Source organism: Eriocheir sinensis, chromosome 15, assembly GCF_024679095.1.
Source record: "Eriocheir sinensis breed Jianghai 21 chromosome 15, ASM2467909v1, whole genome shotgun sequence".
Lineage (NCBI taxonomy): Eukaryota > Metazoa > Arthropoda > Malacostraca > Decapoda > Varunidae > Eriocheir > Eriocheir sinensis.
In genome coordinates, this window is record NC_066523.1 from 6586964 (window position 1) to 6611970 (window position 25007).

Here is a 25007-nt window from a genome sequence, read left to right on the forward strand (position 1 = left end):
AAAAAAAAAAAAATTGATAATAAGACAGAGAGAACGATGTAAAGATAGTAAAAGACACATGATAAAAGATACATAAACAGAGAAACACAGAAAACAGACAAAATAGACAGACAAACTTATAGGCATGAACGGAGAGTTAAAAAGAAATAAAAGTTGATAATAAGACAGAAAGAGAACGATATAGAGATAGTAAAAGACATAGCAAAAGATACATAAACAGAGAAACACAGGAAACAGACAAAGTAGGCAGACAAACATACGTAAATTTGCAAAGACACATGATAAAAGATACATAAACAGAGAAACACAGAAAACAGACAAAATTAGCAGACGTAAATTTGCAAAGACACATGGTAAAAGATACATAAACAGACAAAATAGACAGACAAACGTACGTAAATTTGCAAAGACACATGGTAAAAGATACATAAACAGAGAAACACAGAAAATAGACAAAATTAGCAGACGTAAATTTGCAAAGACACATGGTAAAAGATACATAATCAGACAAAATAGACAGACAAACATACGTAAATTTGCAAAGACACATGGTAAAAGATACATAAACAGAGAAACACAGAAAACAGACAAAATTAGCAGACGTAAATTTGCAAAGACACATGGTAAAAGATACATAAACAGACAAAATAGACAGACAAACATACGTAAATTTGCAAAGACACATGGTAAAAGATACATAAACAGAGAAACACAGAAAACAGACAAAATAGACAGACAAACACAGGCAAATTTGCAAAGACATACAGAAACAGGTTGAAACATATGTACAGAACAACAGCAACACCTTGACAACACACTCTAATCTCCCTCCCTTCCCGTCCCCCACCCCTTCCCCCTCTTCGTCGCCTCCTTCAGACAGCATGTGGTATTTGGGCCCCCAATCGAACGTGACCGAGACAGCAGTGACAGCCAAGGACGTATATCAGGACAGTGTCTCCTTCCTCGTCATCTTCAGCTACATCATCCCTGTCTCCCTCTACGTCACACTGGGTAAGGGGGGGGGGGGGGGTAGGTAGAGGAGGAGTCTGGTGGGGGGAGATGTTATGGTGGTTGAAGATGAGGAGGAGGATGGGGAAGGAATGGGAGTGGTGGTGGTGGTGGTGTGGTAGTGGTGGTGGTGATGGTGGTGCGAGGGGGAGCTCATGGAGGGGGAGGAGGAGGAGGAGGAGGAGGAGAAGAAGGAGGAGAGAGGAGGAGAATAAAAAAAAGTACTTAGTGTCGACCAAATCATCCCTTACTGCATGAATTTTTATAACACTGTGCATATATTCCTTTCTATCTGTCTATATCAATCACCCTAACCCTTCCTTCGTCTACCTTTCAGTCAACCTTGCGCCTCAACCTCACTCTTCACTCTCACTCCACATACCTTTTCCTCTCTCATCTATTCTTCTCCTCCACCTCCCTAAGAATTAACTCCACATCCTTATTCCTCTCTCTCTTCCATCTACCATCCTCCCTCACTTCTCTTCTATCTCTTCTCACATCTCGCTATCCTTCACTCTCACTCCACATACCTTTTCCTTTCTCATCTATTCTTCTCCTCCACCTCCCTAAGAATTAACTCCACATCCTTATTCCTCTCTCTCTTCCATCTACCATCCTCCCTCACTTCTCTTCTATCTCTTCTCACATCTCGCTATCCTTCACTCTCACTCCACATACCTTTTCCTCTCTCATCTATTCTTCTCCTTCACCTCCCTACGAATTAACTCCACATCCTTATTCCTCTCTCTCTTCCATCTACCATCCTCCCTCACTTCTCTTCTATCTCTTCTCACATCTCGCTGTCCTTCACTCTTATTCCACATACCTTTTCCTCTCTCATCTATTCTTCTCCTCCACCTCCCGACGAATTAACTCCACATCCTTATTCCTCTCTCTTCCATCTACCACTCTCCCTCACTTCTCTTCTATCTCTTCTCACATCTCGCTATCCTTCACTCTCACTCCACATACCTTTTCCTCTCTCATCCATTCTTCTCCTCCACCTCCCTAAGAATTTCATCCCCCTTACTAACACTCCACATGCCTTTCTCTCTCTCATCTATAAGCCTACTCCCCTCCCTCACTCTTCCCTTCCCCTTCCCCCAGAGATCGAGAAGTTCCTGGGCACACTCTTCCTTCAGTGGGACGAGGAGGTGACGGGCACGGGGGAAGACGAGGCGCCCAAAGTCAACACCTCAGACCTTAACGAGGAGCCCGGACAGGTGAGGAGGAGGGAGAGGGAGGAAGGGGTTATGAAGAGGGAGGTGGGAGAGGAAGGGGTGTGGAAGTGTCGGGGGCAGAGGGGAGAGACACACGCAAGAAGGAGCAGGACACAACCTATGCTTAATACTTTGCTTTAGAATCAATAATAATTTAACCATTAGTGAACCAAGTGGAAAAGAAACAACTACTACGACAGGAATTTATATGGCACGATGATGGCCATATTCGTGATTAAATAATTCGGCACCCAAGCACACACACATTTGGCAAGACTTTTGTAGGAGTTGTTGGTAGTTTGGCAAATCTTCTATACCAGGAAAACGTTTGGAAAGTTTCGTTTAGGCGGCGCAACATCTGTGGTCACGGAGAGAGACAGAAGGGGAAAGAATTATAGGAGAAGGGAACAGATCTCAGGAGACGGGACACAACCCCCGATTAATACCTGGTACCCATTCACTGCTTCTGTACCAGGAACGAAAAAGAAAAAAACACTCATGAGAACTAGACTACTATCCTTCTCGGCCTTTGAAAATAGGTGTTGTGAGTCCCTTCCCCCCGCCCCCTAACCTCCCCACCAACCCATACCATACCATGAACGCAAAAATAAAATAAAAACTCATGAGAAACCGACTAAATCTCCTTTTCGGCCTTTGGAAATAGGTGTTGTGAGTCCCTTCCCCCCGCCCCCTAACCTCCCCGCCAACCCACACATACCATGAACGCGAAATAAATAAAAAAAAACTCATGAGAACCCGACCAAATCTCCCATTCGCCCTTTGGAAATAGGTGATCTAAGTACCCGGCCTCTCTAAACCCCCTTCCCCCTTAACCCACCCACCCATTCTCACCTTCGCTTCGTCAGATGGAGTTCCTGTTCTCGGACAAGACGGGGACGCTGACGGAGAACATCATGACTTTCCGGCGGTGCTCCGTGAACGGCCGCAGTTACGTGGACGCCGACGGGAGGCTGCACTCGGCGACCACAGCTGAGGGCGAGGACGGCGTAGGGGAGGAGATCACGCAGATGACGGTGGGTGGGGAGGTGGAGGTCAAAGGGTTATAGATTAAAGGGTGACACATTGAAGGATGGTGTGTCTGTATATCAGGCTAGGTTAAGTTAGGTTAGGTTAGGGTAAGGAAAGGTAAGGTAAGGTAAGGTAGGGTACAGTTAGGTAACACATATAAGGGATGGGTTGTATGTATATTAAGGTAAGTTAGGGTTAGGGTACAGTAGGGTAGGTAAGGTATTAAAAGGTAACAAGGATAAGGGTTGGCTGGCGTTTGTGTGTATATTAAGGTAGGTTAAGTTAGGGTTGTTAAGGGCGGGGAAGGGCAAGGTAAGGTAGGGTATAGGGTAGTTTTACTTAAGGCTAGGCGATCAAAGAGTAATAGCCATTGAAGAGTGACACGAAAAAGAGTAGAGTTGTTGTTTGTAGATTAGGCTAGTAGGTACAGTTATGGTCATTTAGGGTGCATTAGATTACGCTAGGAGAAAAGTAAGATTGTTTTAGTAAGTTTCGGTCAGGTTAGATTATGACAGAGTAAAGTAAGGTGTAGTTTTGGCTAGGTTACGGTAGGTTAGGCTAATTTAGACTATTAGTTTAGCTGAAGTGAGGTTAGCATTAGCATTTTTCTACCTTATTTGGTTTGATGATATAAATGAAGGGATAAAGAAACATTAGCTCTAACTGCATGCTAACACACACACACACACACACACACACACACACACACACACACATACAAAATGATTTCACTTGTTTCCTTATTTCCCCGGCACGACAATTTACAATCTCTTAACTGTGCCAAGCTGACCTTCAACGTCGAACATTAACGAAAACTGTCATCGAACATAAATATTTTTCTCCTAGGCTACAGTTGGCCTTGTTGATTTATGCATGAAAAAATCTCTATCGCTAATATATTTCTAGTGAATATTAAAACGTGAGTGCATCATGATTATAACAAAACAAAAACCTTAAAAAAACGAAAGAAAATAAAGGTAGACTATAAAAATGAGCACTATAATAATTTTGAGTTGATGGGAAAAGGTATATGGTAGAAAATCACAGCAGCAAGAAACCATAAATGAACATATTGGAGTAATGCAATAAATAGTAAAAAAATAAATAAATAAATAAATAAATAAATAAAGGTAGGCTGCAAGAACAACTATATACTAATGATAGCCTAATTGTTTTGATGAGGGTAAAAGTATAAGGTAAAGAAGAATCACAGACACAACAAACAATTTTTTTTTTTTTTACAGGAAAGGAGACAGAACAAGGGCACAAAAAAGGAAACAATCAAAAAAAAAAAAAAAAAAAAGCCCGCTACTCGCTGCTCCTGTAATGAACGTAATGATGTAATGAAATAATAAATGAAAACCGAATCTCAAAAAAGTACAATTAAAAGCCTACGGATAATTATATATATTGTTGCTCTGAATATCGAGGAGGAAGGGGGGGGGGGGGGAGTAATAGGATGTCACTGCACAGATATTTTCCTCACTCCACTTCTACCATCCCTGTGATATCTCCTTGTTCCCTGCTAATCAACCTCCTTACTATAAACTTGACTGATAAATAATAAATAAATATACTTCCCTATATCTCCTTGTTCCCTGCTAATCAACTTCCTTACCATAAACTTGACTGATAAATAAATGAATAAATATACTTCCCTATATCTCCTTGTTCCCTGCTAATCAACCTCCTTACTATAAACTTGACTAATAAATAAATAAATAAATATACTTCCCTATATCTCCTTGTTCCCTTCTAATCAACTTCCTTACTATAAACTTGACTAAAGAATAAATAAATAAATATACTTCCCTATATCTCCTTGTTCCCTTCTAATCAACTTCCTTACTATAAACTTGACTAATAAATAAATAAATAAATATACTTCCCTATATCTCCTTGTTCCCTGCTAATCAACTTCCTTACTATAAACTTGACTAATAAATAAATAAATAAATATACTTCCCTATATCTCCTTGTTCCCTGCTAATCAACTTCCTTACTCTATACTTGACTAATGAAAAAAAATAAAAATACACCAAAACGGGGGTAGGCTATGTAGTAGAATCGTTACTAAAACCAATCCTTACCGTACAATCCTTTACACTTAAAATTCGCCTTCTACCACACGAGGACAATATTGCATGGATAACGTAAACAACACTACCAATGATAATACCTGCGCACTCGAAGACGTAGGTAGACATAACACAGGGACGAAGGAAACAGAAGCAAAGTAGGCACCCTCACGCCATCACCACCAAGTCACGTGCGTTGGCGTTTTGTTTTGGGTCGGTTAGTCATCGAAACATCACCTCCAGCCACCGTTGACAGATTATCATACTCAGTGCCTCGTATTTACCGGTTTCTGACCCATAACTATTGCCAAGAAACATCAATAGTTAACCATTTTAACGATAATTGTATATGAAGGCAGTTATTTGGGTGTTGAAAGCAGTTTTTAGGTCGGAAATCGGCAAACATAAGAGGCAGAGTACGACAATTTGACAACGTTGCCTCCAGCCCAGCGTTCCTTACAGTGATGGATTTAAACTTACTTGAGGATTTGATTATGTGGAGATGTTCTGGCTTATGTGAATGATGATAAATTGCAACGATCATTAAGGTGGAAAGAAAAAGGGAGGAAAAAGAAGACGGTTGAGCTTAATGAAGGAATAAAGAGGGAAATGGAGAAAGTACTAAAAACAAAGGTGATTAAAATTAACTAAAAGACTTGATTGATTAATGTGGAGGTGCGCTGAGTTATGTGGACGGTGATAATATGTCTACACTGAATACGAGGGTGGAGACTTGACCCCCACCGTTGCCAGATTGTCATATTTACCGGTTTCTGACGCCTATTACCAAGAAACATCAGGAATTAGCTATTTTAACGATAATTATAAGTGAATCTCCTTATTTGGGTCGGAAGTCGGTAAATATAAGAGGCTGAGTAAGGCAATCTGGCAACGTTAGGGTAAGGGAGGACAGAGAGGAGGGTTGAAATTATTAGTGGAGATATAAAGGGAAACCGAGATGACTAGATTTCCTCCCTGCGTTCTTTGTCGAGGGTGATGGATTACAATTTACTATTAGCGACTTGATTATTGTGATGTCGTGAGTTGTGTGCATGGTAAATTTTTTTTTTTTTTTTTTTTTTTTTTACATCAAAGGATACGGCAACAAAAAGAGTACACACACACACAAAAAAAAAAACGCTACTCGCCGCTCCCACAAAAGTAAACAGTAAAGAGTAGCTAAAAGAGAGGTCAATTTCGGGTGGAGAGGTGTCTTGATACGCTCATCCTGAAAGAGGTGAAGTCATAGGCAGGAGGAATGGTAATCGTTAAAGAACTCGTAAGCGTAATGGTGCAGTGACTGTCTAAGGTGAAAAGAAGGGAGGGAAGGAGTAGGGTAAATATTTATAAAGGGGGAAAAAAAGGTGATGTGAGAAAGTGAAAAAAAAAGCACAACTTAATAGAATTCGGTATTTCGTTCAAGCGAGTCATCCCTTCCTGTGTGTCCTTGTTTACCCTGTCCCCGCACGATGAGTTCTCTAATTAAACTACTACTGGCCTCTCGTTCTCTTTTTTTTTCTTTTTTTTTCTCTGGAGCAGCGTCTAGAGGGCTTTTTTTGTTTTTGTGTTTCGTTTTCTTTGTCTTGAGCTGTATCCCTTGCTGTAAAAAAGATATACAAAAAAATATACACTGAGTAATATCCAAGAAACAAATTTTAACCAGGTAGCTGCAGGGATCATGTTTCTTAAAGGCCCCTCTAAGCGAGAAAAAATGAGAAAAAATCATCACTCATGCAAACCATTTCATAATATATATCAATGCATTTGTGATCAGTTTATGCATCATCTAGTTTGGGGGTTTATATCACGGCAAAAATGTGACCCGTCGCTGCTACACGGTAAAGCCACAAATTTGGCCCGTTGCTGCTACCGGGTTAAGATCAATAACACTAACACTACGTAGCTATTCACTTCATCACCCGTCGTTGCATATCTAGAAAGGAGGACGCGCTATATTTATCACCCATCTTCTTTGCTTGCTGTATACCTCTCGTCTCACCTTCAGGACGAGCTGGTGGCGTTCCTGGTGACCCTCGCCCTGTGCCACACGGTGCAGGTCACGGCCAAGGCGGCGCCGGAGCAGGAGCTGGCGGTGATGAAGGCCAGCGAGGAGAGCGTGGAACTTCAAGAGCTGGGTCCCGAGTACCACGCCTCCAGCCCCGACGAGAAGGCCCTGGTGGAGGCGTGTGCGAGGTGGGTGAAGGGGGGAAGGCGCTCTCTCTCTCTCTCTCTCTCTCTCTCTCTCTCTCTCTCTCTCTCTCTCTCTCTCTCTCTCTCTCTCACTTTCCATATCTATATCTGTCAATCTTCCTATTTGTGTTGAACTCCTCTATCCCCTCAACCTCCTTTTCATTCCCCTACAATCATTTCACGTCAGCCCATCATCAGGAAAACCCATCATCACGTGGTCCCATTAACACGTATCCTGCTACTTAGGCGATTTAACCTTTCCTCAACATCCTTCATTTCCTTCGTCAGGCGTGAGGAAAAAGGAGAGGTAGGTGGTGGGGTTTATTCTCTCTTATTCTCCTTATCTCTCTATCTATCAACATCCTCTGCCCTTCCTTACACAACACACTCCACCCGTAATCTTCAATCCTGCTCGGCCATCGACTTTACGCTACTTATTTTACTTTCACGTAACTTTGCAGCGGCTCAGCACACTTCGTTCTCGCCCTCAGGTACGGCGTGGTCTTCCTTGGCAAGCGGGAGGACAAGCTGAGCCTCAATGTGCGCGGGGAGACCAGGACGTACACGCGACTGCAGATCCTCGACTTCGACTCAGGTTGGCTAAAAGAACGACGCCCGTGATACGATCTTCTTTCTTCTTGTCTTCCTGTCTTTCTTCCTGTCTTCCTATCTTTCTTTCTGTCTTTCTTCTTGTCTGTCTTCCTGTCTTCCTTCCTGCCTTCCTGTCTTCCTATCTTTCTTCCTGTCTTTCTTCTTGTCTGTCTTCCTGTCTTGCTGTCTTCCTATCATCCTTCCTGTCTTCCTATCTTTCTTTCTGTCTTTCTTCTTGTCTGTCTTCCTGTCTTCCTTCCTGCCTTCCTGTCTTCCTATCTTTCTTCCTGTCTTTCTTCTTGTCTGTCTTCCTGTCTTGCTGTCTTCCTATCATCCTTCCTGTCTTCCTATCTTTCTTCTTGTCTTCCTTCCTGTCTTCCTTTCTTTCTTCCTATCATCCTTCCTGTCTTCCTGTCTTCCTTCCTGTCTATCTTCCTGTCTTTCTTCTTGTCTGTCTTCCTGTCTTTCTTTCTTCCTCAGCTCCCATTTTCCTTCCTTACTTTCTTTTTTCCTTCTTTCCTTCCTTCCTTCCTTCCTTTCTTCATTTCTTCCTTCCTTCCTTCCTCTCTTCTTTTCTCTTTTCCTTAATTTCCTTTTGTTTTCCCTTATTGTATCCATTGTCTCTCCTTCACCTTATTGAAAGCCACTAAATTATGAGAACAGCATTACAACCAAGGCGTCTAGAAGGTTGTGAGTAGAATTTCTTGATAACAGCACATCATGAATTCCCTCCGTCCTTATCCTTTAGTCAGGAAGAGAGCCAGTTGGACCCCTTCAAAAAATAATAGTAGAGGTTTATACATTTTTGTGATCTTTAGGGATTATAGTTACCATTTCTGTTGCTTCACTCACGAGGAATTGCTTTGTGGCTAATTCACGCCAAGTTGGTAAAGAGCAAAGAACCTTGGCAAGGAGAGTCTTGTTCGCTGTGTGTTTAGTTGTCAGTCAACATGTTCAAAGAAATATGGACTTGTTGCGTCAACCCACAAAGACATCAGTGTTCCCTCAGACACAGCCTCCTAGTCTCCGGAAACTCTCTTAATGTACACCTGAAAAGTATTAGAGGTAGATGGAGAGATATAGAGAGATAGAGAAAATGAAGAACATAAGGAGTCTGCAAGGCCGGTGGGCTAATTCTAGGCAGCTCCTGTAAACTTGACCACACCTAAGCTCACCATCCATGAACATAATTCTGTCCTTTACTTGGAGGGATGTTGCCCACACCCTTTCCTCTGAACCTAGTTGCTGGCTCGGTGTTTAGTGTGCCATGTAACTGTTATCCTCACACGCTTTTCTCGCCTCCACCACCTTGTTCCCGACAAGCCGCTTAGTGGAACCTTTGTGTGCTGACCACCGCCTGCTGGGGGCCTTGTGTGTTGACCTCCCGCCACTTGGGGCCGGTCTTGAAGGCGAGCGTGTGGCGGGCGTGGTCCAGCACGGCGCCGTACTTGCACAGGAGAGAGACCCCCATGATGAAGTCATGGTCGTTGGAGGGCACCTCCTCCAGCGGCGCGGCGTTCACGCGCCATCCGTCGTCCAAGTCCAGCTCGACGCGCTTGGGCGGCCTGCGGCCTTGCCTGCTCGCGAGGAGCAGCTTGCGGCGTCTTTCAGACACGTGGAAGCCTTGGGCGCCGGTATCCAGCAGCACCGTCATGGGCCTGGCCCCCTCCGCGCTGCCCTCCTGCCGCACCCAGAGGACGTCAGGCTCCACGGAGCGCTCCGTTTTCCTTCGCCTCCGCCGCAGCTGCTTTGGGCGGCAGACGAAGAGGTCGGTGCCGTCAGGCCGAAAAACCTGCACCATGCGGCGTCCAGCACGACCTCGTCTGCGTCGTACATGTCCTCTATACACGCCGGGAACACAGTGGCGGGGACGACCATCTCCACGCCGGCCCCCAGACTGATGGGGACGGCCTTCAGCTCTATGACGTCCAGCACCCGCGAGCCTATCCAGAGGCTGATCTCCTGCTTTTCGGTGGGCTCCGTGCCGGTGATCAGCCCCAGCCTCTTGGCCATGGTGTGGAAGAGGACGGTGAACTGGGCCCCGGAGTCCAGCTGGACGAGGCACTCCTGGCTGTTCACCGAACCCAGCACACGGTTGTGGTCATCTACGTGAAGACACGGGTGGCTGCCGAGCCGCCTCTTCCTGGCGGGCACCGACGGCGGCTCCAGCACCAGCCGCAGCGTCTCGCCCTTGTCGGGGCTGCGCGTCCGCTTTTTCGAAACGCGATACACTGGCGGGGGAGCCATCAAAGTGTTTGGTGTGTACGGCAAGGAGCCTAGAGTCCTTGTGTACATAGTATGTGCCTCGCTCCAGGAGGTAGGCTGCGAAAAGACGCTGGTTTTGGGGAGCTTGGAGCTATGAATGCACCCAGCTGAGTCTAGATCAGATGGACGCAGAAACAGTAACACACACACACACACACACACACACACACACACACACACAAGACACACACACACACACACACACACACACACGCACACACACTCACTCACACACACAAGACACACACACGCACACACACACACACACGGCCCGGTAACTCAGTGGATAGAGCGTCTGCCTCACAACCAGAAGGACCGGGGTTTGATTCCCCGGCCGGATGAAGATAAGTTGGGTTTATCTTCTTTCACGTGTAGCCCCTGTTCACCTAGCACACACACACACACACACACACACACACGAGTGCGTATTGGCCATATGCGTAACTTGACGACTTATCAGGGTGGGGCGAATATGCCACGAAGCGGATGGCGTCTTGTTTGTCTCAGACCCGGGCCGCGGAGGGACGCCGGAGCCTGGACGCAGGCCACGGCTGCTGGCGGCCGACGCCTTGCTGTGACTACACAACTACTGCAACTACTTTTACTACTGCTGCTGCTAATACTTCTAACACTCTACTGCTACAGCTGATAATAATAAGAATAAGAATAAGAATAAGAATAAGAATAAGAATAAGAATAATGATAAAAACACTATCAAACCGCTGTTACCATCCTCTACTTTCCTTCTTTTCCTTTTTCTTCATCAACCTCTTCCTTGTTCCCTGCATCACCACCACAAACAACACCACCACTGTCACCACCATTATCTTTTACCACCACCGCCACCACCATTTCATTTTCTTTTCTTCTCTTTCCTTTAATTTTTCATGCTTCATTTTCTTCCTTTCCTCTTCTCACCTCACTTTACCTCGCCTCCCCTTTCCTTACATTCCTTTCATTCACTTTCCCATCTTTACTCTCAACTTCAAATGATGACACCTCACCTCCCATTACCATACCTTACCTTACCTTATCTATCCTTACCTTTCCTTACCTTGCCTTACCTCACCTCACCTTACCTTACCTTACCTTACCTTACCTTTCCTTACCTCACCTTACCTTATCTCACCTCACATTACCTTACCTTACTCCTTACCTTAATTACCTTACCTTACCTTTCCTTACGTTACCTCACCTCACCTCACCTTTCCTTACCTCACCTCATCTCACCTTACCTTACGTTAGCTTAGCTTACCTTACCTTAATTACCTTACCTTATCTTTTTTCTTTCCTCCACCCACCCCCGACACCTCCCCGCAGCGCCGCGCACTGTACATCTCTCCCTGCTGTTCCTTCCTTCTTTCCGTAGGCCTTCCCCTTCCCCTTCTCTTCACCACCGCCTCGTCACCATCGCCCGTCCCCCGTGTTCATCTGCTCTTCTTGTTCCGTCCTCCTCACCTGCTACTCTCGCCCCCGTCCTTCCCCTCCTCTTTCCTTCCTAACCCCTCCCCCTCCGCCTAAGCCTCGCCATTCCGCCGCAGACCGCAAGTGCATGTCGGTGGTGGTGCGCGAGGAGTGGTCGGGGCGGCTGTGGCTGCTGACCAAGGGCGCGGAGAGCAGCGTGCTGAGGCGCTGTCACGTGGCGAGCGAGGACGAGCAGCGGAGCCACGACGCCACGGCGGCCCACATCGACGACTACGCCATGGTGAGATTTACATAGATTTATATAGGAAATCAGCGAGAGAGAGAGAGAGAGAGAGAGAGAGAGAGAGAGAGAGAGAGAGAGAGAGAGAAATATGGTATCCGTTATTGTACATACATTCATACATACATAAGCACGTCCCCTCTAAGGCTCTAACCCCTCCTCGTGTCCCTACAGCTGGGTCTCCGCACGTTGGCGGTGGGGCGGCGCGAGATCAGCGACAAGCAGTACAAGGAGTTCGCGGGGCAGCTGTTCAAGGCCCGCTCGGTGAGTGTGTGTGGGGAGGGAGAACGTAGTGGTATAAATAAATATCTACATACATAGATGTTGAGCGCCAAAATACAAGAGTGTGGTCCAAGAGTTTAAGGACATGGCTGCACGCAGCGTCAGGCGAGACAGTCATGCCCCTGACGCCCCAGTGTTCCCGCGACAGGTTCTGGAGGATCGCGAGGCGGCGGTGAGGAAGGTGACGGACCTGATGGAGGCGGAGTTGACCCTGCTGGGCGCCACCGGCGTGGAGGACCTGCTACAGGAGGGTGTGCAGGAGACGCTGGAGGCCCTGCGGGTGGCCGGCATCAAGGTGGGACACGAAGGAGGTTATGGGCAGAGTGGGGGTAGTGGGGTAGGTGGTAGAGGCATCAAGGTAGGGGAATCAGGCTGGGGTAAGGGAGAGGCGGCGGGGGTATTGCACTGGATGGAAGACTCAGGTTTGTCGGGCTGTCCCCGAGTCAAGGGGCGGCGAGGAAGGCACGGTGAAGGGAAGACACGCGGACCGCAATAACCGAGTGGTCGATTCAGTCACTTCGAGGGACTGACCGAGTCCCCCGCCCCCCCGCCTCCGCAGGTGTGGGTGCTGACGGGCGACAAGGTGGAGACGGCGGTCAACATCGCCTACTCGTGCGGCCACTTCAAGAAGTTCATGACCGTGCTGACCCTCACCGGCCTGCAGGACCCCGAGCACGCCGCCGCCAGGCTGCAGCAGTGCACGTGAGTCGCCACGCCGCTATCTGAGGCATCTGTGTTACATTTGCTTCGACTGTTTGTATCACACGTTATGCTGGGTTGAGTTGGCAGTTTGCAGGACAACATGGCCACAAAAATTGCAAGATTCACTATTCTTCTCTTCACAGCCTCCTACTCCATTGCTGTTGAATTGATTTACATCCGTTTCACCATTTATTTCCTTCTGTTGCTTCTCTTTTGTTCCGTACCCTAATAATATGCCTTCTACCTCTTCGCTTCTAATCGCCTCCATAAAGAAAATAAGAATCCGCACCTTGTCTGGCCTTCCCTCATTCCCATTTCCGTCAACCGTCATCCTTCCTCGGTACAACACAACCTCGCCTCGCCCCGCAGGGAGGAGACGCAGGCCGAGGGCTCCTACGGCCTGGTGGTGGACGGCGCCTCGCTCGTCCTCCTCCTCGACCACCTGGCGGATGAGTTCTACGAGCTGAGCCGCGTGTGCTGGGCCGTCGTGTGCTGCAGGATGTCGCCGAGCCAGAAGGCGGAGGTGAGGCAGGACGTGGAGGCGAGATTGAAGTTTTTGTAGAGAAAGGGCGATGAAATGGATGGTGATGTTAATAAGATGTCAAGGTGATGATGGTAAGGTTTTTAATAAGGTGGCGTTAATAAGGTTCGTACGTATTGTCAATGAGCAGATTTTGATTAAGACACTGGCAAAAAAACACACGAACTTGGTGGATGAGGGGAACATATTTATTTAGTGAGTGCAAATCTAATACAGCAGAAAAAACGTACACAAGTTAATGGTGGAGGATAGGTTGTGTTAGGTTTATAAAAGATGCCCTATTTAGAATGACTGTCCTTTTGCAGTCTCCTTACGTCTAAATGTTCTTAAGGGGTGACAGGTTGAGAGGGAGACTTTTTTCAGGCCCTGAGGTAATGGGGTGCATGGGAGTGGCTATGGGGGCTACAGATATTAATTCATTTATCTAACTTTTCGAGGTGGTGATGGCAGTAGTGTTGATGATGATGATGATGATGATGATGATGATGATGATGATGATTAGGGTTTGTGGTGGTGGTGATAGTGAGGAAACGTACAGAGACTCATACATTCCTTTATCTCATCTTTGTGGTTGTGATGGTGGTGGTGGCGGTGTTGAGGCAATATACAGGCACTCATACATTCCTTTATCTCATCTTTGTGGTGGTGATGGTGGTGGTGGTGGTGTTGAGGCAATATACAGGCACTCATACATTCCTTTATCTCATCTTTGTGGTGGTGATGGTGGTGGTGGTGGTGTTGAGGCAATATACAGGCACTCATACATTCCTTTATCTCATCTTTGTGGTGGTGATGGTGGTGGTGGTGGTGTTGAGGCAATATACAGGCACTCATACATTCCTTTATCTCATCTTTGTGGTGGTGGTGGTGGTGTTGAGGCAATATACAGGCACTCATACATTCCTTTATCTCATCTTTGTGGTGGTGGTGGCGGTGTTGAGGCAATATACAGGCACTCATACATTCCTTTATCTCATCTTTGTGGTGGTGATGGTGGTGGTGGCGGTGATGACAACAGACGGTGAAGCTTGTCAAGAATTCGAAAGACTCCCCGCGCTGCGCCGCCGTCGGGGATGGAGCTAACGACGTGTCCATGATACAGGAGGCGCACTTCGGGATAGGTGAGTCAGTCAGTCAGTCAGTCACTCACTCACTCACTCACTCAGCCAGTCATCCAGTTAGTCATCCAGTCAGTCAGTCTTCCAGTCAGTCAGTCAGTCAGTCAGCCAGTCAGTCACTCAGTCAGTCTCTCAGTTCTTTCTCTCCTAATTTTAGCTCTCATTCTTTCTCGCAATGTCTGTTATCTCTCTATCTTTCTATCTATATGTCTATCTGTCTATCCATCTATCTATCTCTTAGTAGAATTCCTGTAACTCCTTTTCAACGTCCTTCACTTCCTTCGTCAGGCGTGATGAAGAAGGGAAGGTAGGTGGTGGGGGCTTACGTCTCAAGCTATCTATTTATCTATCTATCTATCTATCTACCTACCTCTCTATCTCTGCCCGGTATTAAGACTGGTATTCTCAGATGCTTCCTCCTGTCACATCAACTATTTCCAAAGGTCAAAAAGGGGGATCAACTGGGTTCTAATGAGTGTCTTGTTAGGTTCATGGTCCAGCAGAAGGGTCAGACTACCAGCGAGTCCCCGCTAAAATAGTTACCAGTGACTCTTTAAGAAAATCGAGTGTGGCAGCACAGACTCAGTTAGTATATTTTCATTGTCGCTGTCCTCGTCTCCCTGTGTCTTGTGCGTCTTCAATGTTTGTCTCTCTTGTTACTCGTTTATCTCTGACTGTCCGTCCATGTCCTCCTGTTGTCCACTTCTACACATTGTTTACTACACACAACAACACATAAATGCTACCTACACAGTACAACATTCACACACACGCATATACACACAAACATGTTTCCTATGTGTCTCGTTTGTGCCCATGACATTTGTATGTTTGTTCAAATAAATAACCCTGACGGATATTGACTTTGTCTATCCGTGAACCGATTAGCACTCAAAACACTCGCTACCACCAACACCATCAGGATCATAAGACTACCCCTGGAAATGCCCAAAACACCTACGAAAGCCTAGTCGATTATGTGTGCTTGGTCGCCGAAATGGTTAAGAAGATGATCGTAACTCTAATCCTCCTCCTATTCATCCTCCTCCTCCTGCAGGCGTGATGGGCAAGGAGGGGCGGCAGGCGGTGAGGTGCGCGGACGTTGGTCTCGCGCAGTTCCGGTTCCTCCAAAAGCTCTTCTTCGTTCACGGCCACTGGAACTACATCCGTATGTCCACCTTTGTCAACTACTCCTTCTACAAGAACCTCGCCTTCAACACTCCCATGGTCTTCTACTCTGGCTGGAGCGCCTACTCGACTCAGGTGTGGGGCCAAGGGACTAAATTTGACGCTTTTTGTAATCGTATGTTCTTACGTCAGTTAGGAAGGAAGGAAGGATGGAAGGAAGGAAGGATGGATTTGACCCTTTGTGTAATCGTATGTTCTTATGTTAGTTAAGAAGGAAGGAAGGGAGAAAGGAAGGAAGGATGGAATGAAGGAAGGAAGGAAGAAAGAAAGGAAGGATGGAAGGAAGGAAGGATGGATTTGACTCTTTTTGTAATCGTATGTTCTTATGTTAGTTAGGAAGGAAGGAAGGGAGAAAGGAAGGAAGGATGGAATGAAGGAAGGAAGGAAGGAAGGAAGGAAGGAAGGAAGGAAGAAAGGAAGGAAGGAAAGATGGATTTGACTCTTTTTGTAATCGTATGTTCTCATGTTAGTTAAGAAGGAAGGAAGGGAGAAAGGAAGGAAGGATGGAATGAAGGAAGGAAGGAAGAAAGGAAGGAAGGAAGGAAGGAAGGATGGATTTGACTCTTTTTGTAATCGTATGTTCTTATGTTAGTTAGGAAGGAAGGAAGGGAGAAAGGAAGGAAGGATGGAATGAAGGAAGGAAGGAAGGAAGGAAGGAAGAAAGGAAGGAAGAAAGGAAGGAAGGAAGAAAGGAAGGAAGGATGGAAGGAAGGAAGGATGGAAGGCAGGAAGGATGGAAGGAAGGCAAGCAGTCAGTCAGTCTTCCCCCCCCCCCCCTCCTACTTTTCTTGCTGCCTACTTACTTTTCTTCCTATAACAATCCACTTTTCTTTCTACCTCCCCCTTTTCTTCTTATCTACCCATGTCCATCTTCGTCAGCTTCTCTTCCTATTCCTGGTACCTTGTTTTCAGCTCCCCTTGGTCTTCTACCTCTAAATTTGACTCTTTTTGAAATCTTATGCTCTTATGTCAGTCCGTCCGTCAGTCAGTCAGTCAGTCAGTCAACCATTCATTCATTCAGTCAGTCAGTCAGTTAGTTAGTCAGTAAGTCAGTCAACCATTCATTAATTCATTCATTCATTCATTCATTCAGTCAGTCAGTCAGTCAGTCAACCAGTAATTCATTCATTCATTCATTCATTCATTCACTCATCCATTCATTCATTCAGTCAGTCAGTCAGTCAGTCAGTCAGTCAACCAGTAATTCATTCATTCATTCATTCATTCATTCACTCATCCATTCATTCATTCATTCATTCATTCAGTCAGTCAGTCAGTAAGTCAGTCAACCATTCATTCATTCATTCAGTCATTCAATCAGTCAGTCAGTCAACCAGTCATTCATTCATTCATTCATTCATTCAGTCAGTCAGTCAGTCAGTCAGTCAGTCAGTCATTCAGTTAGTCAGTCCGTCGTCTCCCCCACCAGAGCGTGTACGAGGGCTTCATCCTGGTTTCCTTCAACATGACCTGCACCTTCCTCCCCGTCCTCGCCTACGGACTCTTCGAACAGAACCTGCCCGCCGACCTGCTCATGGCACGCCCGCACATCTACAAGCGACTCGCCGGAAACTCCTCGCTCACCTGGACGCGCTTCCTCAAATGGAGCATATTCGGTAAGCTATGATAAGCAAACTTAGTCTAACATAACCGATGCTGTACTAGAACCTTGCCCCAACTCTTCGTCCATTTTAAGTGCAGTATGCTTGATGAGAACCTACAGAAAACTCCACCTAAAGTAATCTAATCCTAGTTACGTTAAGCTTGACATGAGCAGCTGGGTAAGGCGTGGAGACACAGAAGGGAAGCAGTATGGTTCAGGAACGATGATCATGAGTAAGGAATGGACGTGGGAAGGTTGTATCACGCGTAGAACTGATATCAGATGTAGAAATCAGCGGTGCAGTAACCACTCGATCTTCCCACTCCCCCCGTCACGGTACACAAACACCCACCCACACCCACCCTCACCCAACGACACAGACAGTAACCAATTCCTCTCCCTCCCTTTACGGTCACAACCACCAACACCCAACGACACACCCACTTTCCCCACTCCCGCACCCTCATCTGCCTTCACCCCAACGTTGCCAGATTGTCGTATTTAGCCCCTTATATTTTCCGACTTCCTACCCCAAAACTGTCTTCTGGGCTCCAATAACGAAACTCATTTATAGTTATCGTTAAAAGAGTTAGATCCTGACGTTTCTTGGCAATAGTTAGGCGTCAGAAACCGGTAAATACTGTGCTCTGAGTACGATAAAATGGCAACGGTGCTTGACCCAGTAACACAAACTACAACCAAGTACTAACCTCCTCCTCCTCCTCCTCCTCCTCTTCCTCCTCCTCGTGTCCCTGCAGGCTTGTGGCACGCGGTGGTGATGTACTTCGGGCTCATGCTGGCCTGTGATGACGACACCTGCGGGTTACCTCACGGCCAGACCCCCGACCTCTACCTCTTCGGCATGGCCATGGGCACCCTCTGCACCTGCGTCGTCAACTTCAAGGTCAGACACGGAGAGCATCAGTTCACCTCTCCGCCAGTGTTACCAGATGATAGTACTCAGGACTTTGCATTCATCAGCTCCAGACCCAAAACTGTCGCTCCCACACAAATAACGACACTTAATCAGAGCAGTTGCCCAAAATGTTGATGATTATGTGTTTTTCGTGATAGTTTTGGGTGATAAACCGGAAAATACGACGTGCTAAGTGAGGTCATTTGCTAACGCTGCTCTCCACGCGATACTGACCTCTCTTCTGACCTCTTCTTTTTTTCTTTTTGTCGGATAAGTTTCTACACTTTTTTATGCTGTTTTTTGGTTATGTTTTTTGCCCTTCAGCCGCCTGCCTTGCTGTAAAAAAAAGCATAGTGACTCAGATCGAGAGAGACACACTGGCAGACTGACTGACAATACTACTAAAAGATATGCTGTCCCAGTGTTAGAATCCTCTATCTCTTGTTTGCTTAGACACACAGAGACAAACACAGTGACCGATAGCGAGACAGACAGACACACTGGTAGACTGACTGACTATACTACTAAAAGATATGCTGTCCCTGTGTTCGAATCTTGTATGTCTTGTTGGGTTAGACACACAGAGACAAACACAGTGACCGATAGCGAGACAGACAGACGCACACTGGCAGACAGACTGACTATTACGAAGAGAGATGCTGTCCATATGCTCGTCTCTTTTATGCTTCACAGTAGGGTTCGAGACAGTATTCGAGGCTTCAAAGAAATCCAGTGTATCGTAATAGTAAAAACAGGATAGATTTACTATTGAAAATATACTTAGGGCTCTATTCTTAAACATTTCGACGCCCAAGCACACATATTTTACAAGGCTGTCCTATGAGTTCTGGGCATTTCCAGGGATACTTTTATGGCCCTGGTGGCAGTTTGACCCTTCTTCTGTACCATGAACCTACAAAAACACTCATAAGAACCCGATTAATCTCCTTTTCGGCCTTTGGAAATAGCTGATGTGAGGGGTGGGGAAGCCTCTAAGTACACCGTCCTTACACACGAATTTTCTCACCTTTTAAAATACCTACCTATTGCTTGGCCTACTTACAAATTTACTTCCTAGTCTACTTATCTCTCTACCCACCTGCTGGCCTACTTATCTGCCTTTCCATCCATATAAAAATCCTTGTCCCTTTCTACCTATCTACACTCTCTTCGACCTACACACCTCTTTACTTTTCTAATTACTTTCTCACCTACCTGTCTGCCTTTTTTATCCTTTTTTTTACCTTCTACCTTTTTAAATACCTTCTTACCTACCCGTCTTCCTTTCTATCCATATGCAAATCTTTCTACCCATCTACCTGTCTACCCTTCCCTTCCTTACCTGTTTAAATACCTTCTTACCTACCTGTCTTCCTACCCATCTACCTGCCTACCCTTCCCTTCCTTACCTGTCTAATTACCTTCTTATCTACCTGTCTTCCTCTCTATCCATATGCAAATCTTTCTACCCATCTACCTGTCTACCCTTCCCTTCCTTACCTGTCTAATTACCTTCTTACCTACATGTCTTCCTTTCCATCCATATGCAAATCTTTCTACCCATCTACCTGTCTACCCTTCCCTTCCTTACCTGTCTAATTACCTTCTTACCTACCTGTCTTCCTTTCTATCCATATGCAAATCTTTCTACCCATCTACCTGCCTACCCTTCCCTTCCTTACCTGTTTAAATACCTTCTTACCTACCTGTCTTCCTTTCTATCCATATGCCAATCTTCTTACCCATCTACCTGTATAACCTTCTCATTACCTCCATTCCTCCTACCTGTCTGATTACCTGATTACCTTTTTATCTACCTGTATATCTATCTATCCACATATGATTCACATCCACACAAACCCATGCACGTTTTCCACCTAGCTATATCTTTCCATCTACCTTTCTATTTACCCATATACCTTTTACCTGTCAAATTATCTTTTTTTTTTTACATCAAAGGACACGGCTCAAGGGCAACAAAAAGAGAGCAAAAAAAAAGACCGCTATTTTTACCTACCTGTCGTTCACCTGTGCCCGGCAGATCACCATCGAGGCCAACCACTTTAACGTGATGTACATCCTCTCCATGGTCATCACGCTCGTTGGCTATGGGATCCTCTACATCATCTATTGTGGCATCGGCGTGTAAGTTATTTCTGTGTTCACGTTTGCACCTTCTACCTGTTGGTCTGGTTAGCATCTCACTTACTCTTGCACCCTTTAATCCGGAAACTCCTCTAATACGTTTTCTTTTATCTGTAGTATTCCCTTCGTTTGCTGTCACGCTTACACCTCCTCTCAGTTTACATCTTATATCGCTTTTTTTCCCCTTAAGTCCCTTCTCACTTCGTACCATACATACACTAAACTTTTTTCTCTTTCTAACCTTACTTTCCAGGGAGCCGTTCGTTAGTATCCCCTTCGTTTACTGTCATGCTTACACCTCCTCTCAGCTTACATCTTATATCGCTTTTTTCCCTTAAGTCCCCTCTCACTACGTTCCATACACTAAACTTTTTTCCCTTCCTAACCTTACTTTCCAGGGAGCCGTTCGTTAAGTTCGGCATCTTCGGCGTGTACTACCGGATGTTCGAGAATGCGGCCCTCAACCTGGCCTGCCTCGTGCTGGGGGTCATCTGCCTCCTCCCTGACCTCCTCGACAAGATCTACAGGCACTCCACGGACCACGAGATGCGGCAGTGGCGGTGGATGCAAGAGCAGGTGGGTTTATTTCCTGTTCCTCCTGCTGTACCTTTTCCTATTATTCTACTTTCTCTTTCCTTGTTATACCCTTGATTAAAAAAAAATAACGTGTGTGTGAGGGGGTTGCGTGATGGACAGAGAAAGAGTGTGACATGTATGAATTAACGACTAACCAATTAAACACACAAGCCATGAGTAAACCAAGGAAACGAAATGTATTAAGGTGCCCGATAAACAGGGGAGGAGAAGGGATGTTACTGCTTGCTTGAACACTAACAAATCAAACACGGAACTCCAGATATTAATAAGGTGCCCGATAAACAGGGGAGGAGAAGGGATGTTACTGCTTGCATGGAACACTAACAAATCAAACACGGAACTCCAGATATTAATAAGGTGCCCGATAAACAGGGGAGGAGAAGGGATGTTACTGCTTGCATGGAACACTAACAAATCAAACACGGAACTCCAGATATTAATAAGGTGCCCGATAAACAGGGGAGGAGAAGGGATGTTACTGCTTGCATGAACACTAACAAATCAAACACGGCACTCCAGATATTAATAAGGTGCCCGATAAACAGGGGAGGAGAAGGGATGTTACTGCTTGCATGAACACTAACAAATCAAACCCAGCACTCCAGATGTTAATAAGGTGCATGATGAACAATTCCTACATCAGAACACTTAACAAACCTGCACCAGATACATAATTATACTCCTGCTGTCTTTCCTCTTTCCTCAACTGTAACTTCCCTTTTTATGCCACTTTCTCTTCTTGCTATACAGTTGACTGAAAAAATGTGTGTGGGTGTGGGTGTGGGGGTGGGGGTGGGGGTGGGGGTACGTGAATGAGAGAGAGAGTGTGACGTATGAACTAGTACTTAGTCAACTAAACACGTAAACAATCAGTGAAACAATGAGGCAACATCATTTGATTAACACGAACATTTCCACATTTGACTGAAAAAAGGTGTGTGGGGGAGGGGGTGGGGGCGGTGGGTGGGGGTACGTGAATGAGAGAGAGAAAGAGTGAGACGTATGATCTAGTACTTAGCTAACTATACACGCAAACAATCAATGAAACAGTGAACCAACATCCATTGATTAACACGAACATTTCCGAAAAAAAAGAAAAACACCATCATCATATTTACTCTCCACAAAATTAAACATTCACACAAACAAAACACTATAACTAACCAGCCTTTTACAGAAGAGGAAGGGGAAGTGGAAGGAAAGGAGCAGCACTTTATCTGAAGGGAAGGACAACATGGGATTCCACCCTGAAGGGAAGTTCCTGAGCACCTGGTTGGAGGCCGTCGAGAAGGAGGAGAAGACCAGCGATGGCTTAAACGACGGGGAGGAAGCAGACGACGGGACTACTATGAAAAATGGGGTGCCTTTTACGGAACTTTAAGGACACAATATTAAACTCTTCGGAGCCTTAGTGCATCTCTTTAAAAGGCTCTTGAGGAAGTTGTCGGGGCTGTTTCATGACCCTGGCGGTAGTTTTGCAAGGCTTCGGCGCTGTGAACGGGAAGAACACTCATGACAACCCGAAATAGCTCCTGGCCTTAAAAAATAGTTGTAGCAAGAACCCGAGGCGATTGATAATACCAGTTTTAGTCTGAGTCCCCCCTCAAACCACAGTCTCAGGATGCCCGTGGGTGGATAGCTGCTTGTGTTTACTTTTGTGGTGGAAGCTGAGGAGATAAAATTTTAATGGCCGTTGAAGATTGATCGGTTTATCTTGCTTTTTCTGGTTGTTGTTCTTCGTCTATTACATCTGTGGAGGAAGCTGAGAAGACAATTGCTCGTTAGAAGTGGATTGTTTTGTCTTGCTTATCTAGTAGTGCTATACCTATTCATCTGCTACGTCTGTGGAGGAAGCTGAAAACACAGATGCTTGTTAGAAGTGGATTGTTTTGGCTTACCTCATCTGATTCTTGTTCTTGTTCTTCATTTTGTTCTTCTTCTGTCATATGAGAGTATCCAAGAGTTAAACAAACCAGCAAATTAGCAAAAAAAATTCAATAATCTGTCCCTACTTAGACACAGATTTAGGGGCCAGAGTTTTGCGATGCACCAGTAACAAAATTGACTCTTTTTTGTCTGTTTCGTGAGCAGGTTCCAGAAACACAGCACAACACTTGCCGTCGTTGGGCTATTTTATTTTATTTAGTTTGTGAAAGACTCGTAATGTAGGCTAGTAGGTAATTTAATTTATTTCGTCCAGAGATAATTATTGTTTTTTTGTTTTGTTTTTGGTTGAATGTATTTAATTGTCGGTGTTGTTGTTGTTGTTGTTGTTGTTGTTGTTTAAGTGTACAGTTGTAAATAATATAACGTAATTAGTGCCCAAGTTATTCATTCATGTGTGTGTGTGTGTGTGTGTGTGTGTGTGTGTGTGTGTGTGTGTGTGTGTCATCTTCCCCATCATCACCACCACAACAATGCTCATTATAATCCTAGTCGTCGTCCTCATCCTTGATCCTCGTCGTGTCGTAAGTCGGAATAAACAAGAGTCGTATCTCGGTAACAAACTGTCGTACGTCTGAACTGAGAAGTGTCGTATCTCGGTAACAAACTGTCGTACGTCTGAATTGAGAAGTGTCGTATCTCGGTAACAAAAGTGTCGTGTGTCTGTGGTTTGTTGAAATAAAGTTGTACTATTTCAGCGCCATTGTTTTTTTCCCCTCTTTGTATCTCCCTTTTGACCTCTGTTATCGACTCTTCCGTGTGCTGGAATAATATTAGCTGAACATCACATTTTCTTTTCTTTCTTATACCAACGTTTTTTTTTTTTTTTTTTTTTTTTTACTTATCTTCTACAAGTGTTTTTTTTTTTTTTTTTTTTTTGTTGTTGTTCTTCACTGCTATTCATCGATCTCCTATACGAATGTCCTTTTCTTCTTCACTGCTTTTCTCAGCTCATACGTATTGGCATAAAGTAATACCTCTCTTTTCGCCACTCTTCACTTTTATCTTTCGTAGGAACAGCTGTTAGGGGACTTTTTTTTCTACACCTATTTGTTGCCCGTGAGCCGTTTCCTTTCCTGTAAAAACAAAACAAAAACAAAAAACCATAATCTCTCCCTATCCTAAACTACATTTCTCTCCAATTAGTTTTTCGTACGGTAAAGGATGAGAACCAACGACGGATGTAGCTATTTTTGCTAAGCCTGTAAAATATGTATAGTATCTGCTAAAAACGAGGTATTACATGTGTCTTGATTACTTCTGGAGGCGTCGTAAAGTGGTAAAATGGTAGGTAGGTACTTAATCCCTTGACTGCATATTTCGTACCAGAAGACATCACCAATCTACAGGAATGGAACAAAAAGTGGCTGCTACAACTCAATGAAGAAAAATGTAAAGTCCTGCATCTTGGGAGGGAATATCCAGCATACCAATACCACATGGGAAACACTCCACTCTCCACCACAGAGGCAGAGAAAAACCTGGGACTGTATGTTACCAGGCTACCAGTGAAAGCCAAATCCGTGCCAATCGCAGCGGACAGATTAAAACACAACCCTTTATGTCTGTCTGACTTTTCCCTTCTCCCACATCATATGCTTATCAGGCCCTGCATCATCCTTGTCCCTCCTTTCCTTTCCAGTCAATTATTAGCGAGCTCCTAAAACTAATGGGGACTCAAAGTGCTAATCTAAGCGTGGGTCAAGTAGTAATATGATAAGTACTTAGATTACTACCCTTTCTGTCTGTTTGTCTGTCTGTCTTTTCCTTCTCACATATCATATTCTTAATCCTTCCTTTCTCTCCCGTCATTTGTTAGCAAGAACTCCTAAAAAAAGAAACACAGGTGAAACAGAGTGCCAAAATAAATTACAACCCTTTCTGT

The 25007-nt window shown here is 45.1% G+C and overlaps 1 protein-coding gene across 1 annotated transcript in view; it reads left to right on the forward strand.

Moving 5' to 3' along the window:
- Positions 1 to 23820, forward strand: part of LOC126998848 (phospholipid-transporting ATPase IF-like) — a 48011-nt gene extending 24191 nt beyond the window's left edge. The window contains exons 10-26 of the mRNA XM_050861000.1: positions 877 to 1011; positions 2116 to 2231; positions 3095 to 3262; positions 7341 to 7528; positions 8017 to 8120; positions 11923 to 12086; positions 12261 to 12350; positions 12517 to 12663; positions 12928 to 13070; positions 13440 to 13593; positions 14630 to 14732; positions 15787 to 15992; positions 17347 to 17533; positions 18279 to 18424; positions 20478 to 20581; positions 20980 to 21157; positions 22356 to 23820. Coding sequence (XP_050716957.1) covers positions 877 to 1011; positions 2116 to 2231; positions 3095 to 3262; positions 7341 to 7528; positions 8017 to 8120; positions 11923 to 12086; positions 12261 to 12350; positions 12517 to 12663; positions 12928 to 13070; positions 13440 to 13593; positions 14630 to 14732; positions 15787 to 15992; positions 17347 to 17533; positions 18279 to 18424; positions 20478 to 20581; positions 20980 to 21157; positions 22356 to 22559 — 2537 coding nt within the window. The 3' untranslated portion in view covers positions 22560 to 23820. The remainder of the gene's footprint in view (positions 1 to 876; positions 1012 to 2115; positions 2232 to 3094; positions 3263 to 7340; positions 7529 to 8016; positions 8121 to 11922; positions 12087 to 12260; positions 12351 to 12516; positions 12664 to 12927; positions 13071 to 13439; positions 13594 to 14629; positions 14733 to 15786; positions 15993 to 17346; positions 17534 to 18278; positions 18425 to 20477; positions 20582 to 20979; positions 21158 to 22355) is intronic.
- The last annotated feature ends 1187 nt before the right edge of the window (positions 23821 to 25007 follow it).